Genomic DNA, 21,491 nt, shown 5'->3' with positions numbered 1-21,491 from the left:
AACTTGGAAGTATTTTCAGAAGCTTTTTTCTGGATTGATTATAAATGCTAAGGATTTGCAGTAAATGATTGTGAGGAAAAAAAGGTCATTGTATGCGCAAAGAACATGTTTGTTTGTGGCATTGTTTCAAATGCTTAGTTCTCTCACAGGATTTCTGGTGCTGACCTCAGTTAATGCTGTATCGCAACAAAATGACAAACGTGTGACATACTATCCTGCTTGTTGTAAAGACTGCAGTTAGCTTTGTATTGTTTTCTGTCAAAGTAAACAATTCCTCTGTTTCTTTGTGCATCTCTTGTGTGAAAAAGAGCAGGGAGTGCAGGAGGTGTTGGTGTACATGCGTGCATGTGGACGAACCGGAGCACTGTGATGCTTTTCTCCACCCTGGGGAAAGGCTCCACAGTGTCACTGCTGCCCATACTCGGTGGCTGAGCAAGGAGGGCCAGGTGGTGGTGCCGAGTGCAGCACAGTCAAGCGTGGACACAGCGCATGCTGACATTTGCCTTCGCTGACTGCTGCAGGGAGAGGAAAAATCTGCTTTTCCATATGCTTGTGCTCGTTGCAACCCTTCCCTCCACCCTCTGCCCCCCAACTGCCCTCTTCTGCCCCCCTCAACCAGATGGCTCCCTGAACATTGTTTACCTTGGGTGACAGTCCCAGATGCAGTGTGTGTCCATAGGCATCCCCATTCCGCCCAGTTAGTTCCCTCGTTCCTCTGCTCCCACTTAGCCGAGGTGCCAGTCGTTGTTCTTACACTGAAGTTGCATGAAGTCTGTTGATTTTGTGTCTCCACTCACTCACACACCATAACAAGTAAACACGCTGCTTTACACACTCTCTCATGCTGTTATTTTCCTTGTTTTCAGTTGACACTTTGACACAGACACATCGTTTCACACCAGATCCAAAAATACAGTGTTTTTTGTTTTTTTTTTTTAATCTGGGCTGCGGTATTTCCACTTGTTTTCTTGCATTGTGTGTTTGACATATGGGCGCTCCCGTATGGCTTCATAGAGGAGAAGGAAACCCCAGATGTTGTCAGCACAGGGGGCCAGATGCATTTAGCACCACTGGGTGGAGCGCCGCGACAGCCTGTCATCCCTACAAGCTGAACCTTCTCAATCCCAAAACTAAAGACGAGTTTACAAAGCCTCTCTTAATTTCTCATCAGCTCTGAACTCTTCTCATTAAAGCAATGCAAGTTCTGTCTCTGCTGCAAGGAAACGTGATAATGGTCAGACTTAGAAGACAGTACAGTAAACGTGAGCCTCAATTAATTTGTTTTTCTGATTAACAGAAAAGTTGGCCTATTACTCAAATTTAGTGGAACTTAAGTATCAAAGGCTAATTGCCAGGCCATGAGTAGAGAAACCAAGCTTCCCGTTCCAGTGACGGTGGCCAGATCACTCTGGCTCGCGTCCTCGGCCTTGAAGAGGAAAAGCTTGCAGGGTTGTGGCTAGCAGTGGGCTTATTTTCCCGATCTAATGAATAGCCTTTTCAATATATTCGCACAGGTAGCGGTTCCACAAATCGAATATGTGCTATGACAAGGCCATTTATGTGCAAGGAGAAAAACAGTGAGGGTAAAGGTGCAGGTTGTTAAGATGGTTGTGATGGTTTATGGGTCAATTGAATTTCCTTAGTTTGGGCAGAAGTAGGTTCAGGCAATTGACCTTCCTGCCAGCCTGCTGTCTTGATTTGCTTATGTGGTTGAAGTGCTCAGGAACCAAACTCTTTTTGTATTTACTAGGACTTGTTTGATTTCTCTGCAGCTTGTAGCCATTAAGATACTGCCATTTTGCACTGAAATTTCTTATTACATCTACTACAACAGAGCAAAACTATTGAATTTTCACAGATAATTGTATCACATTTGTCATTCATTTCAACGTGCAGCTGTCATTTTCTGATAAATGTGGAGAAAAAAAATCATCCTCCATCTTTGACTTTTAGTTTTTTCAATATATTAAAGAATTTTTTCCATCGTGTCATGTGGTTCTGCATTTTTCATAACTTGTGCAAAATCTTCATTTGATGCATTTAAAGATGTTGCGACACTGAGTATTTGTGACAGCACTGCTGGATTAAATTTACGTGGCAACCAAAGATGCTATTTAAAGTCTGGAGCAAATGTTGTCATGTCTTGCATCAAAATAAGCTGCTGTTTATTATGGCAGTGGCCTCACTTATTGATCCGTTGTAGTTTTATTTCAGAACACGGCGCAGCGTCTCACTCACAAAGGCTGTCTCTCGACCTCTGCTTGGTAAAGCTGTGGTTCACGAGAAGTAATCCTGCTGTCTCTGTAATCCAGCTTTCCTTTGCTGCGACCTTTCTGCGTGTTGCTATTGTCTGGTGTATCTCTAGTAACGACACTACCACTGAAAAAAGGTACCATCTCATTTTCAGAGTATTGACATCCACCTGATACCAAAATATTGGTTCTTGTGATAACACTAATTTAAACCCTCATTTTAACTGAGAGCTTTTTTTTCCTTTACTTGTCCACTAGATGTTTAACAGACAATTTTTATTCCTGATTATTTGGCCTTTAAATTTCATTGGTCGAGTTCCTTAGTCTGGGGTGTATCAGTAGCTGGCAACACACAGCAGTGACATTATTTGCATTGAATCATCACGGTGTCAGCTTTGTTGTCAACTGCTGGCACGCCATCAGCTAGCGTAGCTACAGCACCTTCCCTAGACTGTCCCCAGCAGACTATCTCTATATCACTGTTACATTCTGGCATCTGTGTCTGAGTTTCTGTTAGGTTATGTATTATCAGTAATCAGGAGTAACAGCTGGCTCTCTCCAACCCCCACTCCCCCCTCACTAACCAGCGGAAACTTCTGCATCTGTCATCCGCTTTCCCAAATGACCGAGCTTTCCTTACAGCTGCCGTCCCGGCACCCTGCACCCAGGCTCACGTCACTTATAGGCCCAGTTCTCTTCAGTACCATCTCACAATCCCAACTGAAGGAGAGACCAAATTTTCCAAATTTCCTCAGTCTTAGCCCTAATTGCTAGCCCAACCGCCGTGATAAAATTGCTGAATCCTTTGCCAATCTCATCAACCTTCTCCACACTGACAGTCCGAACGTTGCTGCAGCTTCCATCTTTGACCTAGTCTTTTTTTGTCTGTTTTAGCAACATCACCCAAGATCATCAAGCTGAGAGAAGAGCCGTCCGATCACACTGACACCCTCAGAGGCAAGAGTCCTGCCAGCAATAGCACCCTGGGCCCCGTCAAAGGCATCAGTAACCTTGGTAACACCTGCTTCTTCAACGCCGTCATGCAGGTTGGTACGGCCGCGTCTGCTCATATCTAAATATTCCCTTTGCATGTGTGATTGTAATGTTGATGTTGTAATATCAATTCTTAATGATAAATTTTAAACATAATGTAACATATTACTAATTTGTATTTTTTGGATTCAGATGTACAATGTACACTTCTACATTTTTTGTGTTTCCAAAATAATTACCTAATGAAACCAGAAGGTCTCGCAGACGGCACAAACCTCCTTCCAAGCCAGTAACCAACTTGCAAATAAACTTTTATTTTTAGATTCACACAAAATCCCTCTCATTGATAGATGTAATCACAGTAAGTGTGCATGTTTTTTTTAATTTTTATTAAAGGTTCATGTAAGAGAAGTTAATGAAATGTATTGAAAGTGTATTTCTTTGAAAAATTAAATGGAAGAATGGTAACTGTGAAATGACGATCAACAAACAGAACTTGTCATTGAAAAATATCTACCTCTTGAGGGAATTCCCTGAGCGTGATTGTGTGTAACTTAAAATGTGATGAATCCACATTAATTTTCATGGCTCTTGTAAATGTGTGCTGTATCTGCAGATGCAGTCAGGCATATCAAGCTTGTGTGGACTTGGAGGAAACTGCTACTGTTAACAGTTGCTTTTGACCCAGTTCTCCTCTATACCTTTAAATTACGTCAAAATACATCTCGACTGGAGTGTCTTTGGAGTCTGGCCCAAAGTAAACCAGATCTAGACCTGTGTGTGTGTTTGTACGTGTGTGTAAACTGGCTAGGCTTTGAGGTCATTTTTAAGGTTGTGAGGTCATTGAATTATATTCAGTGCAGCAGTAAATGCAATGCAGTCTCGGATGTGTTCACCTGCCCGTATACGAGTGGTACTCTGTTGGTGCAGAGCATGTTCACAACACAATACAACCATCGAGCTTCCCCAGTCTCTCTCTGGTTGTGTCATGGTCACTGCAAACTGACATGCCTCTTCAACAATAAACCTGTTTTTTCTGCCATTTTGTTAATCACCCTTAGGGCCTTACTCGTTGATTGAAATTCGAGTGAGCAGGCGTTACTTCCTTTCCCTCCCTCTCTCCCTGTCTGTTTGTATTGTCTCCTTGAAAATTGCAATCTTTTTGGTGAAAACACATAATTGTCAGAGGATGAGCTGTGTCTGCGTTCACAATGCCAGCTCCATTGTGTGTTTTCCATAGCAACTGTTTTCATTGCCAGGATGTGACAAAACAAATCTCATGAAAAGAAGGGAAAGATGATTCTCTTACATGATGGGACATTGACTGCTTCAGGCTATCTCTTCACCAAGGATCTCCTCTACATCTCAAACTCACAGATCAGAGATTTAAAAGCCTGTTTTAGAATAATGAACTCGCCACAGGTTTCCCAAATCTACAAAAATGGAGATATCATTTCACAAAGGGATTTTAATTCCCTACACTAAATCGCCACAAGCTAAGTGCAGAACGCAGGGTTTTTTTTGTGTTTTTTTTAAATTTCTTGTCCACAAAATTGTTGCTGGGTTTTATTTGATACACAATAAAACCCAGCACATGATCAGTTTCAGACTGCACTGTCGTCTATTTAGATGAGAGCCTAGCTGATCATCTCTTATACATAAACATGCTTGTATGTGCAAAAATGCTAACTCCCAATACTACTGCTGTGAAATGATATAAACATAGCTGATGAAATGCTGCTTAATGACTAGCTAAATAATTGAATTCCATTTTTACAGAACTTGTCCCAAACACACATGCTCATCGACCTCATCCAGGAGGTGAAGGAGAAAGGGTACAAGCTGAGGATCTGCCCCCCTGTTGAGACCCATCTGGTACGGGTAGCTAAACCTTCCCCTTTTAAGCTTAGTTTTCTCATAACAAACCTACATATTAGGACAATGTTAATTACCTGAAAATGTGATTCTGATATGTATTATCAAGCTGCCTCTTTGTCACATCTGATGTATAAATGATACCGTTAACAGCTGACAGAGAAAACACATCAAATGAGAGAATTGGATCAACTTAAAGTGGATATTTTAAGCGCAACTGTGACTTTAATCCTGCAAACGAATTAAATATTTAAAACAAATAAATAATAAAGCTTTGATTGAGTCTTTTTTTGTTATTTTCATTTACCTCCAAAACTCTTGCCATAACGTCTTATTTTGATATTTTTTTATGTTGTCTTTATGTATTACAGAGTCCATTGATGGTAATTCTGCCCAGTCCAGAGCCCCTGACTGCAGCCATGTTTCTTTTCCTCCAGAGTATGAAAGAACCAGGGAAAGGCCCCGTCAATCCCAAGATCCTCTTCAACCAGCTCTGCCAGAAGTAAGCTGCCTCTCATGAAGGACCCAGGTGTACTATTTAGAGTCATTGAGTGGTGACAATAGGGGAGCCACCAGTGGTCTGTAGGACCAATCACGTATGGTCCTACACGTGCCAAAATTTGGCTTCTCAAACAAAGCGGTTAAGTAGCTCTCGCAACGGTTTATTCAGAATCACAAAGTTTGGAAAGAGGAAATTACCATCCAGTCTAACATAATTTATCTTCATTTATGAACATATTTTTGATGTGCAATTTGAAGTATTCCATTCAAAAAGGCTGATGCAAACAGCAGAATAAGAATAAAAAAAGTCCCTCAAAAGAATTTTTTAGAGGTGACTTTTGTTTTTTCAAATAAACAGTGAAGGTGCAATGCGTAGGAGATGGAGAGCGTTTGCATTTCTAAAGTTCATTTAAAATTGACTTGCCTGTTAAATGGAGTCACTATGGATATGCAGTACAAGTATAATACTTCCCCTACATCTAAAAATCCAACATCAATAAGAGCGGCAGACACTTTACTGTAACGTGATGAGGGTTGTTTTATCTCTAATAGTAAAAGCAGCAATCCTCTTCTCTCTGCTCCAGTCTACCACTTATTCTAGTCACTGTTAATGGCTGAAAGCTGTCAGTGGCAGTGATTGTGTGTGTTTGTAATATCTTTAGATTCCTTACTAGCTTGTGAATTGTCCAGCTATCTCAAACCGAACCTCCTAAGAAAGCATTTTATGCAGTTAGAACTTCATCACATATAAAGCATTTAAGCTTTAGCCTGAAAAAGGCCAAAAACCGCTAACATCTGATAGTTTCTGTGTTCGGAACAGGCTTAATAGGCCTTCACTCCCGGGTCACGTGAACCTGGAACAGGGGTTTATTGACTCAGGCTCTGACTGACATTGATGTGAATACAGGACCTGCTTGAGCACAGTGAATTATGGCCCGCTGGTGGTGCTTCCAATCCCAGACAAACACGCAATGAGTGGCTGGGACTCTACTATCAGTAATATTTGGAAGCAGTGAAAGCTTGCCACCAGTAAACCTCAGTGACTTTTTGTCATGTCAGTCGCAAATTCAGCCCGTCAGACCTCTTACATCACTCAGCTGGTGTTGAGGTTGAACAACAGAGGAGTAAATGAGACAGAGTAGCAACACCAGAAACACTGTTACTGACCTCCACACTGTGTTTACTACTGATACCAAAGAGTACATACATGCTCAAGATACTAGTCTTGTGCTATTTTGACACTTGTCACTCATTTCTGATGTGTACTGGTACTGTATAGGTGGTGTTGAATGTGATGCCCCAGAAAAAAACAGAAAGGTAACTCCTTGTCCACTAGCAATGGGAGCAGCATCAGCTGGTCACTTTTAAACAGGTTTACCCGGGTTAAGACCCGCGTGTACGCAGGTGTGTGCAGCTGGAAAAGGTTTTATGTGTCAGTGAAGTTGTCAAACTGCATTACAAGTGTTGGGTTTTCAATTATTGCGGTTCCCTATCTCCACGGCAGCACTCTACATCACAAGAGCCTAAGCTTTTATCCCCTCATTGTGATTGGGAAGCGCTTTCACCAGCCAGATTACGCGAGCACCTGGTCCCAGCTGAATCTCTTTGACATGCTCTGAGCTCTGCATTTACAAAACAAGTCAATGGTACTGCACCTCATCAAAAGTGCAAGAACAGCGATGTATTTGTAGGTCTTCTGGTATTTGCAACGCTGCTTTACCACCGGTGTCATATTTGATCAAAACCTTGTTCTGTCCGGCGGAAGCATAGGCCTTTGTTTGTGAAATGAACACTTAGTATCTTTTTAAGAGGAGGAATGTTTGCTTGTTTTGCTTGGCTGGCTTGTTTGAGCATGGTACACTGCTGGTTGGGTCCACCCTGCATGTGTGCAAGTGAGTTGGGGGGGTTGGTCTGGCACTGTTAGTAGTGCAGGTGGGTGACCAGGGCATTTGATGTCGGATGACTGGGTGCATCTCTGGTTTGACAGTTATTCTGGTACCTAGCTTTCATCAGACAGGCATGTGTGTATGCAAGTGTGTCTATGCGGGCTGCTACCTCACCTGGTACCATCTCAGCCCAAAGCACACATGCAGCAAATTGTGCATTCAGAGAGCAGGCATTGCACACCTTTATGCATTCACATGAAGATAATGTAACGTAGGGCTAATCTATTCCACTGGCATGCTTTTAAACAGAGAAATACGACTTTAAGCCTCAGCAGCCATTACCCATATGCCTCACTCCTGCCACAAATGTAACGCACAGGCGTAACACATTCAAATATTCATCAGGAATTCGTTTCATCTTTGCATTTTGCAGATTCTGGCAAGATTCACCCATCTTTGGATGAATCTCAACTTTTTATTAGCTTTCCCACAGTAGATCATCTGGATTCAGTCGGATCTAAAGCTGAAAGGACAGGGTCAAGAACTGCTCGCGTTTACCAGGATTTTCCCCCAGTAGCACCATCATCTTCACTTTTCACTGCAAGCTCTTGTCACCCTAGGAGGGCTGAGTCTGCCCTTGGTTTGGATGGGGGGGTGAAGAGCCCTTTTTCATTTTTCTTTCACAGTCTTTCCCACTCTGGTTGAGTTTACAAGCAGATTAATAAAGCTCTCTGGTTTGGATCAAGGCTGGTTTAAGTGTTTATTTGCACCACTGGAGCCACTTTATGCCCACATTTGTGTGTGAGTTCTTGTTTGTCTGAGATAATATGTTTGACCTCAACCAGCCGAGTACCCCACAACCTACCATCATCATTCTCTTCCTGCTAGCAGAGGGAGTGTTTGGAGTATTTTATGCACCCCTAACACTCCTACATTCCCTCAAACTTTTTTTTTCTATAAAGCTAATCAGTTGTGGTTAGATAGAGAACCAAAGATTCAAACACTCTCTTCATCCTCAGCACCTGGAGTCTGAAATTTGTAAGGGCAGTTTTTTTTAACTGTACAGCCTTTAGTTTTTTTGTATGAAAGCATTAATATGAATTTTAATTCATTAATTGTTGTTATTTCTTCTATTTGAATTGGGATGCACTCTCTATGCATTTGTATTGCATAAGCTGAATTCAAAGGTCACATGTAGACATTCATCTTCACCTGCCTCTTTCAAGGACGCATTCAATTTTTGGGTATTGCCACTGAACAATTCATTGTATTGTTAAAAAAGAAAGAAAGAAAAGTTCACTCTCCTCTTCTTCACTGTGTATGAATGTTGATGTCCCCATGTCTTTCAAATATTGTTAAGCCTGTATGAGAAGCCTTACATCCCTGATAAAGGTAGCAGAGGATAACAATGAATTCCATCTAGTGCTGTGGCATTCAGGACACACAAGCACATACACATACAGTGAAAACACAAAGAAGCAGGGATTGCATGTTTGTCTGCTAAAGAGGAAGACCTCTTTCAGGTTTAAGAATGGAGGAAGATGAAGATTCAAGTCCATTCAAATTGGTTTATCTTTGAATGTTTGGAAACTTTTTTTTTACTCATTATTCTTATTTACTGTCCTCTTTCATTTCAAAACAACAAAATAAAAGAGACCCTGTGCAAATGAGCACAAGTGACAAAAATACATTCTTTTATAGAGATGATGACGTGTTCTTGAGGCTGGTGCTATGTGCTTCATCTTCAGTCGGGTAACCACTGTGCAGACATTCGTCTAATTTAGGACTGCAACTTCTTCATGTATCTACATTGCAGCAAACACACATTAACAACTCCCAACAGAGAGTCATTTTCATTTTCTGACTTTTCAATATCAGGCAAATGTTCACTTTTCCATTTAACCTTTTATTAATGAGGCTGCCCAGTAAATGATGCACACCTCGATGTAAGCTGTCGGTCACTTTAGACCGCACAGTCAAATACACGTCACCTGAAAAGGGTTGAGTTCCAGTTTACTGTATGTAGTTGCTGGGGTGGAAACCATTGTTTTTAAAGCAGTGTTGTGTGGGTTTGCTCAGCAGCAGCCGGCTCTGCTGATACCAAATTGTGGAATACAGGATGCTGTCAAATTTAAAACTTTTAATTTAAGAGTTAAAAGAGTATCGCACTTAATGTTGCAGTGATATATTTTCAAGGTATACTATGGTACAAACATTGTCTGTAGTCCCACTATGTACATTTGCTTTTCTAAGAACTAGGAACGAGAATTCTGTAGGCTATTGTAACATGAGAACAATGGGACAAGAAGGATTCTGACCTGAGAGAAACTGAAATTTTTTTCTAACATGAATCTGAAGATTTTGTTTACCATTATTGTCAACCTTGACCCACAAGAGTTGTGGAAGTGTTGAAATGAAGTTGTCAAGGGCCAGTGTTGCTAGCAGTAGTTAAGGGTCTTGATTGTCTCATTTTTCTCAGGTTCCTCCATAGATGTTCTCTAGGGTTCTGATTCTGAGCCAACTACTGTTACATGAGCAACACCGCAAGCGAGCAGGAGTTTCGTGCACAGTCAGCTCAAATTGCATCGTGAAGGAGAATGTCTTTACAAAACGGGTACCTTCGTCCATACTTCAGGGCACCATCTACTCAAATTTCAACCTGTTGGATTTTGCTAAAATTACTACCCTCGTGCCCTGAAATTTGGAGGCGAGATACCTTTTTTGTCGACCCAAATGTAAGTCCAGGGGACACCCTCTACAGGGTTTGACCTTGTATGTACCAAGTGATATCCAAAGTTGAAGAGCTGAAAGTGAGCCTGCCGGCCAAAGTTGAGTGGCACCTGAACTTGGCTTGTGCCTTGGGGGTTCAAGCATTTACTCAACAATAAAAATAGCCTCAGCTCTACACACAGAGGTCTGTGTATGGTGATGCTACCACCGTTGTCTGTGTTTGTCTCAACTGCACAGGTGCTAACCGTGACGTAACATAGTCCCTTAAAGGAGTTCACTGTTATCGTGACACGTTCTTATTTAAAAAATCGAGGTCCGGTGGGTCACAAGGGTTTCTGTGCCCAGGTGGAACCCCTGGTTCTGTTAAAAGCAATGTCGCTTTATCATTTTGTGCCACGTTGAACTGCAAGCTGCAAAGGAAGCCAGGTGTTTGTGGAAATTTCACGGTGTACCGTCAAAGGGTCACAGCTTGGTGGCTACCAGGCTATGGTCACTGTCAAACACAAGGTTGGGAAATGTTCATAGAATTAATGATTGTTTGACAGTATATTAATTGTCACTAGCTTATGTTATTGTAGGTAAAGGGAATTGTTACAGTGAACCAAATGAGTAAAAAATCAAATTAAATGGACAACATTACACAAGCGTATTTGGCATTGGCAGCAGTGACTCAGATACAGTCTGTGTGCACCTTGTGTTTTGTACAGGTCTCAAAATTCTTACGACCATAATGTACATCATTGAGTCACATATTTGGTTTTTATGCCTGCGTGTGAGTAAATGCTGGAAGAATTCATTATCCGAATGCGGGTGCATTGTGTTGCTCATATGTGTGTGTTTGGGGGATGAGCTTGTGTGGCCTTGTGTCTGGTACTAACTCATCCGGCTATTAATTGTGTTAGCACCGCAGCTGTTTGCATTGACCAGATTGAGAGCAGCGCTACAGGGCCCTTCTGCTTCTCTCCACTGGGATGAGCTTCCAGACCTCCCCATTCCCACTGATTCTAACCAAGCTTTTTGTTTTTTTTCCCCCCTCTTTCCCACTCTACCACTGCCTCTCTTTTCCTGTTTCACTCATTTCACCCATCTCTCTCCCTCTCTTTTGCTTCGGATTTTGTTCTCTGGGGAGATTGACTGGCCAGTTTGCAGAAAAGGAAGGAGACATTCCTTTGCATGCTGTTCATTTTTGAGGCTGCGAATAAATGACATATGTGCTCTCTGCTGTCCTCGCCCCTTCACCCTCCTTTCCCTGTTTGTCTGCACGAAAAGGGCCTATGAGACAGACCGTGTCAGTATGCAAGTGTGTGTGTGTGTGTGTGTGTGTGGGGGGGGGGGGGTGACTTTGAGCTTCTCCAGACCTCCTGTTCATGACCTGTGTTGAGGGCGGGTGGTTGGCCATCTCTCCCCCGGCCATCGTGGTTCACATGGCAGCATATCGTAGAGGAACCATGATGTCTAAGTAGGACAGGTCTTACAATAAGGATATGGGTTTATGGCTGGCATCAGTAGCTGACTGCAAAAAACTGGTGCCAAATTCTCTGTTAAAAAAAAAAAAAAAAAAGGAAAGAAGTTGCAGTTTATTTGCATTATTTCACAAGGGTTTATTTTTAAAATTCTGAAGTATGTGCTGAAAAAATCGAATGCTGTTTTTGTTGTGCCATCATAGTAAATTAGACCCTTAAGAAACAATAGCTGTGAAGATCATTGCAGTGTCTGAGTGGTTACGGATCATTATTGGATTGGCACCAGTTGCTCCTTGAAAGACACAACAGGAAATCAGTGGATGCTAGACCATAAGGCTTTTCTGGTGTAGGCCATGAGCCACCCGTAAAAGATCTTCAGAGTGGAAATGGGGGATGGAACCCACCACGCCAAACATCCTCAACATTTGAGTGATGGCTCCCCAAACCAGAAATGCTGCTTCTCAGTGTGTCTTTTGCCTGTCAGACCAGCCTGTGCTGTGGTTATGTGCCTGGCTCGGGCCAACAGGTTGTAGTGGCTATAGCCTTAGCTGCCCATCTGCCCCTGGCATCTGTCCTAACATCTGTTCCCTGTGGAAGGCCAGGGGACAAACCCAAGGAGAGCCCCCCTCCGCACTCTTGTCCAGGTTGGACGTCCATCTTGCTTTCCATTGTGCAACAAGAGGAAAGGCAGTAGATGACATGACAACCAGCACAGCGGAGCAGTTGTTTTACTGCTAATGATTCTTACCTTTGTGCTGCAAAACACTTCTGCCAGTGCCCTCCAGTGTTAAGCTGTTAGAACACAGATTATACAAAAACATGAGTTGGTTAGATGAATGTAATGAATTATTCTGAGATGTCTCCTGTGACACTTTGTAAAACACTAAGTTTACTTTTTGATGGCAATTCGTAACTGCTCTGAAATGTTGATGCTTTAAATAGAATGTGTTCATGTCCTCCTGAAACGATTTGATGCACTTGACATTGTCTATAAATGTTTCAGGTGTTTCAACCTTTAGCCTTCGTACCTGGGGACCATGATACTAAAGAAAAATCAGAATCAGAAATCCTTTATTAATCCCTTGCGGGAAATTGCTGGATTGCAGTGCTCCATTTCACAGTAAAAAAAACAATATACAATAAGAAAAAAATAGAGATATCTTTTGTACATATATACACTTATAAAGTAGAAGAAGACAAGGTAGCACATTAATAACCGTCTGTTAGGAAAGCCACCAGCTTATCCTTTCTGTGTGTCCATCCATTCTCCCAAGTGCTGTGAGGAACGCATTGATTTTAGTGAATACCTGATCAGATTTTCAAGGTCAAAGGTCAAGTGTACCACGACAGCTAAACACACATTGTCTTCGTTATGTTCTCAAAAACACTTCTCGCCATAACTCAGTGCCTTCTCAGCAATTCTGTGAGGGAATGACAAAGGCTTCCACTTTGCTATAAAATATATTTTCAAACTTATCACTATAATTACTAATATTGTGATGCTGATCCTGTTTTTTCCCCTACATGTTTCCCAATAAAACAAAAACAAAACAACAACAACTCCCAAACACAGTGGCTTGCAAAAGTATTCAAACTCCTGAACTTTTCCACTTTCTGCCTTATTTTAAATTTTTTTCTGTCACTAGAGTGTTGACTCGGGGGCTGAATACTTTTGCACACCGCACTTTTCAGTTGTTTATGTCTAAAAAGATTTAAAATCATGTAAAATTTTCTTTGTACTTCACAATTGTGTGCCACTTTATAGGTGGGTCTTTCACATGGAATTCCAGTAAAGTATATTTATGACAAAATGTGGAAAAGTTCAGGGATTTGAATGCTTTTGCAAGCCACTGTATGTGTTTTTCTTTCAGTTCAAAGACTTCCACTTGCTTGTTTCCAGTCTTCATACAAATCAACACGTCTGTCAATCAATTGTGGCCTAGAATGTCAGGAGATTCCGGGTTGCTCCCACTTTCTTTTTAATTTGTAAATACCATGCAAGGTGCTTCCCTGGTCATCTGTAACAAACTACCTGTCTCCCACTAAATCAGAACCACTCTCATTTTCTGTTTTTGTTTGTCTCTTCCAGGGCGCCACGCTTCAAGGGTTATCAACAACAGGACAGCCAGGAGCTGCTTCACTACTTACTGGACTCCATACGAGTGGAGGAAACTAAAGTATGCTTCTATATATATGCACATCCACTTATGCTTTATACATCCTTTAATGGCTTAAATGAGCTGGAACTAAAAGTTTGAACACCACTTTATGGAGCACAGTCTCGTGGTGAGCAGTTTGGTGCCTCTTCCTTTCAACCCCCTCTGAGCTCTGTGAGTCTGCGAGGTGCTGATTTCAGATACTGGAAACTAGCTCAGAATTTCCACCAAAGAGGAATCATGTCAGAGGTGAAAAAGAAGAGGAAATAGGATGGATGCATGGAGGATGCTGAGACAAGAAAGAGAGAGAGGGAGAACACCCAGCACTAGCTTGTCATGCTCAGGTGTGAGGCAAGTTTGACAGCAGAGTTTCCTTTCAATGGAAAAGGCTCTTTCTATGGTCAGAATTACCTTCATTTTAACATCATGTTTAACACACAGTACTTTTGACTCTACATCATTTCTAAGATTAATTAGATTATGTTGTGTTTTAAGGCCTGATCAAAAGAGAAAAGGCCATACCTCATTCTCATGTTGCATTGTTGAAGTGAACTTTTAGAGTTGAATGTGCTAAATGGTAATTTACGGCCCTAGATGTCTGTATTTGATAGGAGTATCAAATGCAGGTATCTACCTGTTACCTGTTACCTTGAAGGACAATGATGTCAGCAGAGTGCTGATATACTGTCTCCGTCACTGCCCCGTTCATCCCTTACTTCAGTGGGATTGTGTCAATCTTCTTTTGTCTTGAATGTCACTCCAAAGTACCTTGTCATCTGTGTCTTAATCTCTTAGTTTTGCTTGGCCAGCCAATTTATGGTGCCATATTTTTGGCAAGCACACAGAACTGCCCCCCCCCCACCCCCCACCCCTTCAAGGAGCAATTAGGAGACCCCACAGCAGCCCTTTGGAGGGTTTAGCTGTCCCCCATTGCCCCACCAGTGGTTACGTGAACCTCGGAGGAGACGTTAGCGGGTGTGTTTAGTGGTCAGCCTGGGGCCTAGGAGGGGCCGCAGCCTGAGCTCCCCTGCTCCCATTCAAACTTGTGAACACTGACAGTTGTGCCACTTAGGGAACTTGCAAGTGGCGCAACCGGCATCATTGTGTGATCTTGGGAAACCCACAGCTGCTGAATGGGCTCCAGGGCCGTCCCATTGTGCTTAAGGGTCACCCACCAACCCCTCCCACACACACACACACACACACACACACACACACACACACACGCTCATCAGCCGTCTCCCAATCGAATCAAGGAGGCATTGAGGAAGTGGTGCAGCTTCCTCTATTGATTTACTGTAACTCATTTACATTAGGTACCTGTTACTAACTTTTAAATAAATCATTATACAGGTATTGAAGTATTTTAATCAAAGTATTATCTATATGGCTTCTCAAACCTTACACAAACAATTTTCTTAAACCAGCAGCAGTTGGCTCATTCCTGCTGATCTTGAATCAGCAAATTTAAATCAAGTTAATATGCACAGCGTCCTGTGTAAAGGAAAATCCACAGCAACACTGGTAACTGCGCTCGTCATGAAGATATCATTTAAGAAATCTTTCTACAGCACAAACTCAGCGGCAAATAATATCATTGACATCTGTCTCTGAAAATGAGAGCTAAAATAGATCCATTTGAAATCATAGCACATCATTTCCATCAAACATGGCCCGTGGTGTTGCAGAGAGGCATCACTCAAGTCAAAGAACAAAACAAAACCCCGCCAGTCAATGTGCCGCGGAGGATAGCATTGGGATTGTTATAGTCATCTTTCTTATGTGTGTGCGCATGAAACGGAGACTGGTGTTTGTGCCGTGGGTGTCGGTGTCATCTTTGAGGCCCCGAGTGTTTGTGTTGATTGGCCATTAGTATCAGAGATCTAAATATGCTAATTTGGCCCCAGTCGATTATCATCAATTAGCTGAGACGGTAGGTATTACTCTCCCAGGGCATGGACTGTCCTTCTTTGCCCCATCTTGATTTTAGTTTCCACCCCTTCACCCTTGCACCAGCAGCAACCCTCTCCACCCACTCACAGCCCCCCTGTCCCTGCCCATGCTGTGTGAGATGGTGCATGCTGTTACTTTGGGGAGGGGCACAGGGAGGATGGGGGTTACTGGTAATTAATTAGGAGAGCCCCAGCCTGGTTTGACTGTGCTGGCTGAGTGGGGTGAGTGGCTGGCCGGACTGGGATTAACAGGGCTTTTTGACCTAAATAGCCAGTCCAGTGCGTGGGTCCTGGGACAATGGGGGTGACTGGTCTCGAGCACAGACATAGACCCTGGCCAATTATCTATTGATTGGTGCTTTACTGTGGCTGTGCCTCTTCACAGCTCTCTCACCAACAACTCACTGACCATGTCACCTTCAATTACAGAGCCCTGTGAAGAACTTTTCGCACACACACACACACACACACACACACACACACACACACACACACACACACACACACAGTTAATTAAGAGATGTGTATGTTAACAGGTTTAGACAGGCACAGTGATTATTTTACACTAATAATGCTTTTAATAAATGCACCTGTCAAACTGAGCTCTAACCTAGATTGTTATATTCACCAATGAGTTAACAAGACCAATTTCAGAAATACAAACATGGTCTATTTTGTGACATTTGATCTTGTATCATGTATCTGGATTGCTTGCAAGAAAAATACTTAATGTATTATTTTATGATTTTGTGTCTCCAGAGGGTGAAGGCTGGCATCCTGAAGGCTTTCAACAATCCCACAGAGAAGACAGCAGATGAAGAAACCAGGCGCCAAGTCAAAGGTGCATATGCTGCACCGACACATGGCCCAGATCAATAGTCCCATCTTGTGGCAGGCAGTGAAAATACAATGACTAACCAGGCACGGAGCAATGCCATGGATGCCCTTTGTTGTATCCACATCCCTCTGCAAAGTTGGAGAAATTATCCAGGATAAATTTCATGAAAGAGTGGTACAGTGGTCAACAGTGTTGCCTCACAGCAAGAAGGTTCCGGGTTCGAGTCCCGGCTGGAGCACGGGGTGTTTCTGTGTGGGTCTCCATGTTCTCCCCGTGCCTGCGTGGGTTCTCTCCGGTACTCCGACTTCTTCCCACTGTCCAAAGACATGCAATTGGAGACTAGACTAATTGATACTCTTAACTGACCATAGGTATGAATGTGAGGGTGAATGGTTGTTTGTCTCTATGTGTTGGCCCTGCCATGGACTGGTGACCTGTCCAGGGTGAACCCCACCTCTCGCCCAAAAGCCGCTGGGATAGGCTCCAGCCCTCCCCCCCTCCCCCGTGACCCTTAACAGGATAAGCAGAAGAAAATGGATGGAATTTCTTGCAGCTTCCCATTAATCAGCTCTTTGAGTTGACGATTCTGCCTTTTGCTTGGCTGCATTTTGTAATTGGTAATCAGGATCAGCTACATCTGCACCTTTTGGGACCAAAAGGTTCATTATACCGTGATATTTTAATTCATAGCAGTGCTGCACAATTATTAGTAATTGAACTTTAATTGAAATCACAATATGCCCGACTGCAATTTTTAAATCGCCTGAAGGTGCAGTATTTGTTGAAGTGTCAAAATACCTTTTTGGTCAAATACTTAGATGCTCCCTTAGATACTTCCTGCCTTCACGTCATTTTCCTCAGCCTTGATAAAACAAATTTGTTTGATACAATCCCCACAAAAAAAAGAACACCACAATCACAATGGATTTTTCAATGTAAACAAGAATAACAATGCAAAACGCAACAGTTCTCCCAACTTTGCATATCGTATCACTTTTGCAATTAAACATCAATTGCAAAATAATCTTTTTTTTTCCCCAAAAATCCTGCAGCCCTTAGTTCCAAGCTTCTTTTTTTAAGCCATAACTGATTTACATTACTAAAATAATTCAGTGGATTACAACGACTGAAGCAAAACAATATCAAAATGGGTTCAGAGTTTGTGAAAGCGAACATTGAGCATTGAAATGTGTCATTAATTGAGACCTGCATCTCTCTTTGCCACCAGCGTATGGGAAGGAAGGTGTGAAGATGAACTTTGTGGACCGCATCTTTGTGGGCGAGCTGACCAACACTATCATGTGTGAAGAGTGTGCGCATGTAAGTGTGAGTAGGTGAAAGGGTTGTGATCGGTAGGTGAAAGCTGTTCAGGTGTGGTGTGATGTTCTCAGCAGTGCAGGTACACTGGGTCGAGAAGTCCACACCTCCTCATGTCCACTGTATGCTCAGTCACTCATGGTCTGTTGTTTACAAGCTGTTGAAATTGCTGTCAAGCCACCCCTGCCCCAGATGTATCCTTCATTGATTTAATGGCCATCTCCATCAACAATTTTCAGCAGAACGCACAGTAGATTGCCAGGCAAACTGTTGTGGGGCACATTTCTAGACTACAGGAAGATCCTCGACTGACTATAAAAAAAAATTCTGAGTTGGAGGATGCAATGTTGAAAGCCACAAAAAAAGAAAGCAAATTAAGGACCAGCTCAAAAACTAGCTGTTAGCAGCAGGCACTTACTGTTGGAGTTCAGGGTTGTTAACAGAGCAACTGCTGTTATGCAAAGTACAGAATATCCTTGAAGTTAGAGAGCTCAAGGTATGAAGCGGAAGAGGAAAAGCAGAGTAGCGGCTCTTCTAAATTCCTCTCAGACTTGCAGAAGCACCTGGTGTTGACTTACGTGATGGTTTCTCTTCCAGATCTCCACAGTGAAAGAGGCATTCATTGACATCTCTTTACCCATCATAGAGGAGAGAGTGAGTTGCTGAAAATATGTGTAAATAGTCAAGAGGATGAAGAATCATCTTTGCAGTGGCGTATTTGGCCAAATCATCCACTGATGATGCATGATCATTGTTGTGCTCAGATATCCAAACCATCCAACCCTGGCAGGCAGGGGAAGGGCAGCCGCGAGCAGGAAGGCCATGTGACACACTCTGAGCAGGTTCTTTCAACAGCACACGCTGGCAACAGGAACACCAGGAAACTGAGTGGGCAGGTAGGAGTGCCTCTATACATAGAAAATACACTGGTACAGTAGTTGCTTTGCTTGCTGCTTTCTCAAAACGAAAAGTGATTCTCACAGTACCATTATTTTCCAACTTATAGCTATCAGTGCGTCAGTCTGTCCCATTCTTGTAAACACAATAAAAGAGGAACTGTTATTACATCTGGCACAAATGTTTGCTCAGACTCATGAATCACCGGTTAGAATTAAGTGGTCACCGGTTGGAAAAGGTGACCTTGACCTCAACAAACATGATTTTGGTTGTTACTCCAAATTCCTACACTGATTAAAGCATTTCAGATGTCAAAAAGGGTAAAATGATTATTTTCTATCCACGTCAAAGGTCAGCGTCAGTGTGTGGCATCATGATGTTCTGCAAAAACACATTTCTGACCTTTTTAGTGGCAATTCTGGTTTCCTGTTGTGATATTAAAAGAGGGCAAAGCGTGATTGTGTTGATTCTGTAGTGCCAGGCTGTCATTGTTTCTTCCAACTAAAATTTAAAAGAATGTCATGAAAAAGAATTGCGCGTACTTTGAAGACGATTCAGAAATCATATTAACTGTCACAATAGTTCTTAGGGCAAAACGCAGCTTCCTATTTTCATTTCTTTTTCATTTTGTTTGATTAAGCTATGACATTGAAATCTTCCTGAAAAGCATGATACAAAAGAATAGCTGAATGCCTGTTTTATGTCTTTACTTTCATTTTGGGATTTTTTTCCCCCCCACACTTAAACCTTGTGAAAATGTTCTAAAACTGTAATTAAAGCAACTGGTATACATTTTTTGGAGGTCATTCTGACGCTAACCGATAGAACTGGCAGAAGACTACAGTGCACGTCTGAGAGGGTCTATCGTGTGCATTCTATTTATCTTCCAGAAACAACAGGGAAGGAGGTGTTCCAGCTCTATGGAGGGGAAGGGGGCAGGCTGTGGACCAGACAGGTCGGATGAGGAGGGGATGCCGAGCGGATCAAGCCGCAGTGTCACTGTTTGCAAGATGGCGGCTGCCGGTAGCCTTTCAGATGGCAGTGAAAGAGACTCAGGTCCTCAGGACAGCAGTAATGATGCAGACAGTGAAGCCTCTGAGAGCGAGTGTGCCCCACGCACCTCCTCATCCAGCTATGATCTCGGTCAAACTTCATCCGCTCACACTTCAACCATCTCCGCCTCCTCAGCCTCACCTTCGTCCTCCACGAGGCAAGGCGGCGCTGTAGAGCAGTTAGTTACGGCAGTGTCTAAGGTCAGCCTGGGATTTAGCTCTGGTGATGGCTCACCCTCTTCACACTGTTCCCCGGAGGAACAGGGAGAAAGAGAAAACTTCCACCATCAGTACCACCAGGGGGCGTTCCAGGCCCTGTCCCATAGTTACACCCCCAGCTCCAAGGAGTGCTCCATCCAGTCCTGCCTCCACCAGTTCACCTCAGTGGAACTGCTGATGGGCAACAACAAGCTGCTCTGTGAGAGCTGCACTGAACGCAGACAGAAGCAGCTTCGCAAGAGCAGCTCAGCGGGTACGTCCACAAATTCAGAACCAGAGTTGAGAGCTCTGAGGTTGTATGTCTGAGTTTTTCCAGAGAAAGACGGAAAGGACTGATTCATCCTGTTTTGGCTCTTGTGGTCACTTCATCAGAATTGGTTACAGCGAAACCTGACATTGCTTTGGCGTTGTCCTTGTAGATAAGAAGGTGGAGAAGATTTACACCAGCGCTCGGAAACAAATGCTGATATCCTCCCTGCCTCCTGTCATCACTTTACATCTTAAGAGGTTCCACCAGGTAAGTAGCCGAACACAAATGTTTGATTGTCCTTTATTTATTTAAATCCTTTTATATTTCATCTAGTATTGTTTTCGTTTTTTTTAACATATCTGAAATTGTTGTGATCGACAAGCCTAAATGTCACCGTACCACTTTGTATTTTAAGGCAGGGATGAATCTACGAAAGGTGAACCGCCATGTTGACTTTCCCTTGATCCTGGATCTGGCTCCATTTTGTTCAGCATCCTGCAAGGTACTGATCCAGTTTACCTAATGTGTCTTCTTCCTCACAAATTGAGCTCGTCATGAATTTCCTTGGTTTGTTCTGCTCTTGGTGTCTTCAGTATATTTTACATTTTGGACGCTTCTTTTTCTAACCCTTTTGTCTGATCTGTGCTAGAACCTGGTAGCCGAAGGCCACGTCCTCTACAGCCTGTATGGGATTGTTGAACACAGTGGCTCCATGCGGGGGGGCCATTACACTGCATATGTAAAAGTCCGAACTCCCCAGAGGAAAATGGAATCTCATCACAGGAACCTGTCAGGTCAGGGTTCAGCTCTCTTGAGCTCTTTTTAAACCTTTTCTTCTGTTTCTGTCTTTGTGAGCAGTTGATGAAAGCGTTGGTGTTTGTGGCATTCACTCCCTGTGACCTTGAAGATGTCCTCTAGGGAGAGCAGGATCAGTGCAAGTGTGTTTTATCGATGATGGTTTTTTGTCCGTATTTCTCGCTTAGAATTGATGCTGAACAGGATTTAAAGCTCGTACACAGACTGTGATTTCTGCAGATCCGCTAATGTGTGACTGGACATTCTGATGTCAGAGCCACTGGTGATGACAGAGGCTCAAACGTCCTGCTTACG

At 42.8% G+C, this 21,491-nt stretch overlaps 1 protein-coding gene across 2 annotated transcripts in view; it reads left to right on the top strand.

The window, feature by feature from the left end:
• usp45 (ubiquitin specific peptidase 45) overlaps positions 1-21,491 on the top strand; it is a 32,632-nt gene that overhangs the window by 7,923 nt on the left and 3,218 nt on the right. The window contains exons 6-17 of one of the 2 annotated variants that reach the window (XM_086219207.1): positions 3,147-3,298; positions 5,025-5,120; positions 5,558-5,622; positions 13,790-13,877; positions 16,568-16,649; positions 17,875-17,966; positions 18,561-18,617; positions 18,728-18,859; positions 19,751-20,384; positions 20,551-20,648; positions 20,797-20,883; positions 21,031-21,175. In XM_086219207.1, coding sequence (XP_086075333.1) covers positions 3,147-3,298; positions 5,025-5,120; positions 5,558-5,622; positions 13,790-13,877; positions 16,568-16,649; positions 17,875-17,966; positions 18,561-18,617; positions 18,728-18,859; positions 19,751-20,384; positions 20,551-20,648; positions 20,797-20,883; positions 21,031-21,175 — 1,728 coding nt within the window. Of the gene's footprint in view, positions 1-3,146; positions 3,299-5,024; positions 5,121-5,491; positions 5,623-13,789; positions 13,878-16,567; positions 16,650-17,874; positions 17,967-18,560; positions 18,618-18,727; positions 18,860-19,750; positions 20,385-20,550; positions 20,649-20,796; positions 20,884-21,030; positions 21,176-21,491 lie in introns of both variants that reach the window. The other variant, XM_086219206.1, reaches the window with a different exon arrangement.

The sequence above is a fragment of the Aulostomus chinensis genome, chromosome 11, assembly GCF_037954235.1.
Source record: "Aulostomus chinensis isolate RoL2024-O1b breed Wild chromosome 11, RoL_Achi_v1.0, whole genome shotgun sequence".
Lineage (NCBI taxonomy): Eukaryota > Metazoa > Chordata > Actinopteri > Syngnathiformes > Aulostomidae > Aulostomus > Aulostomus chinensis.
This window is presented reverse-complemented; position numbering and strand designations above follow the sequence as displayed.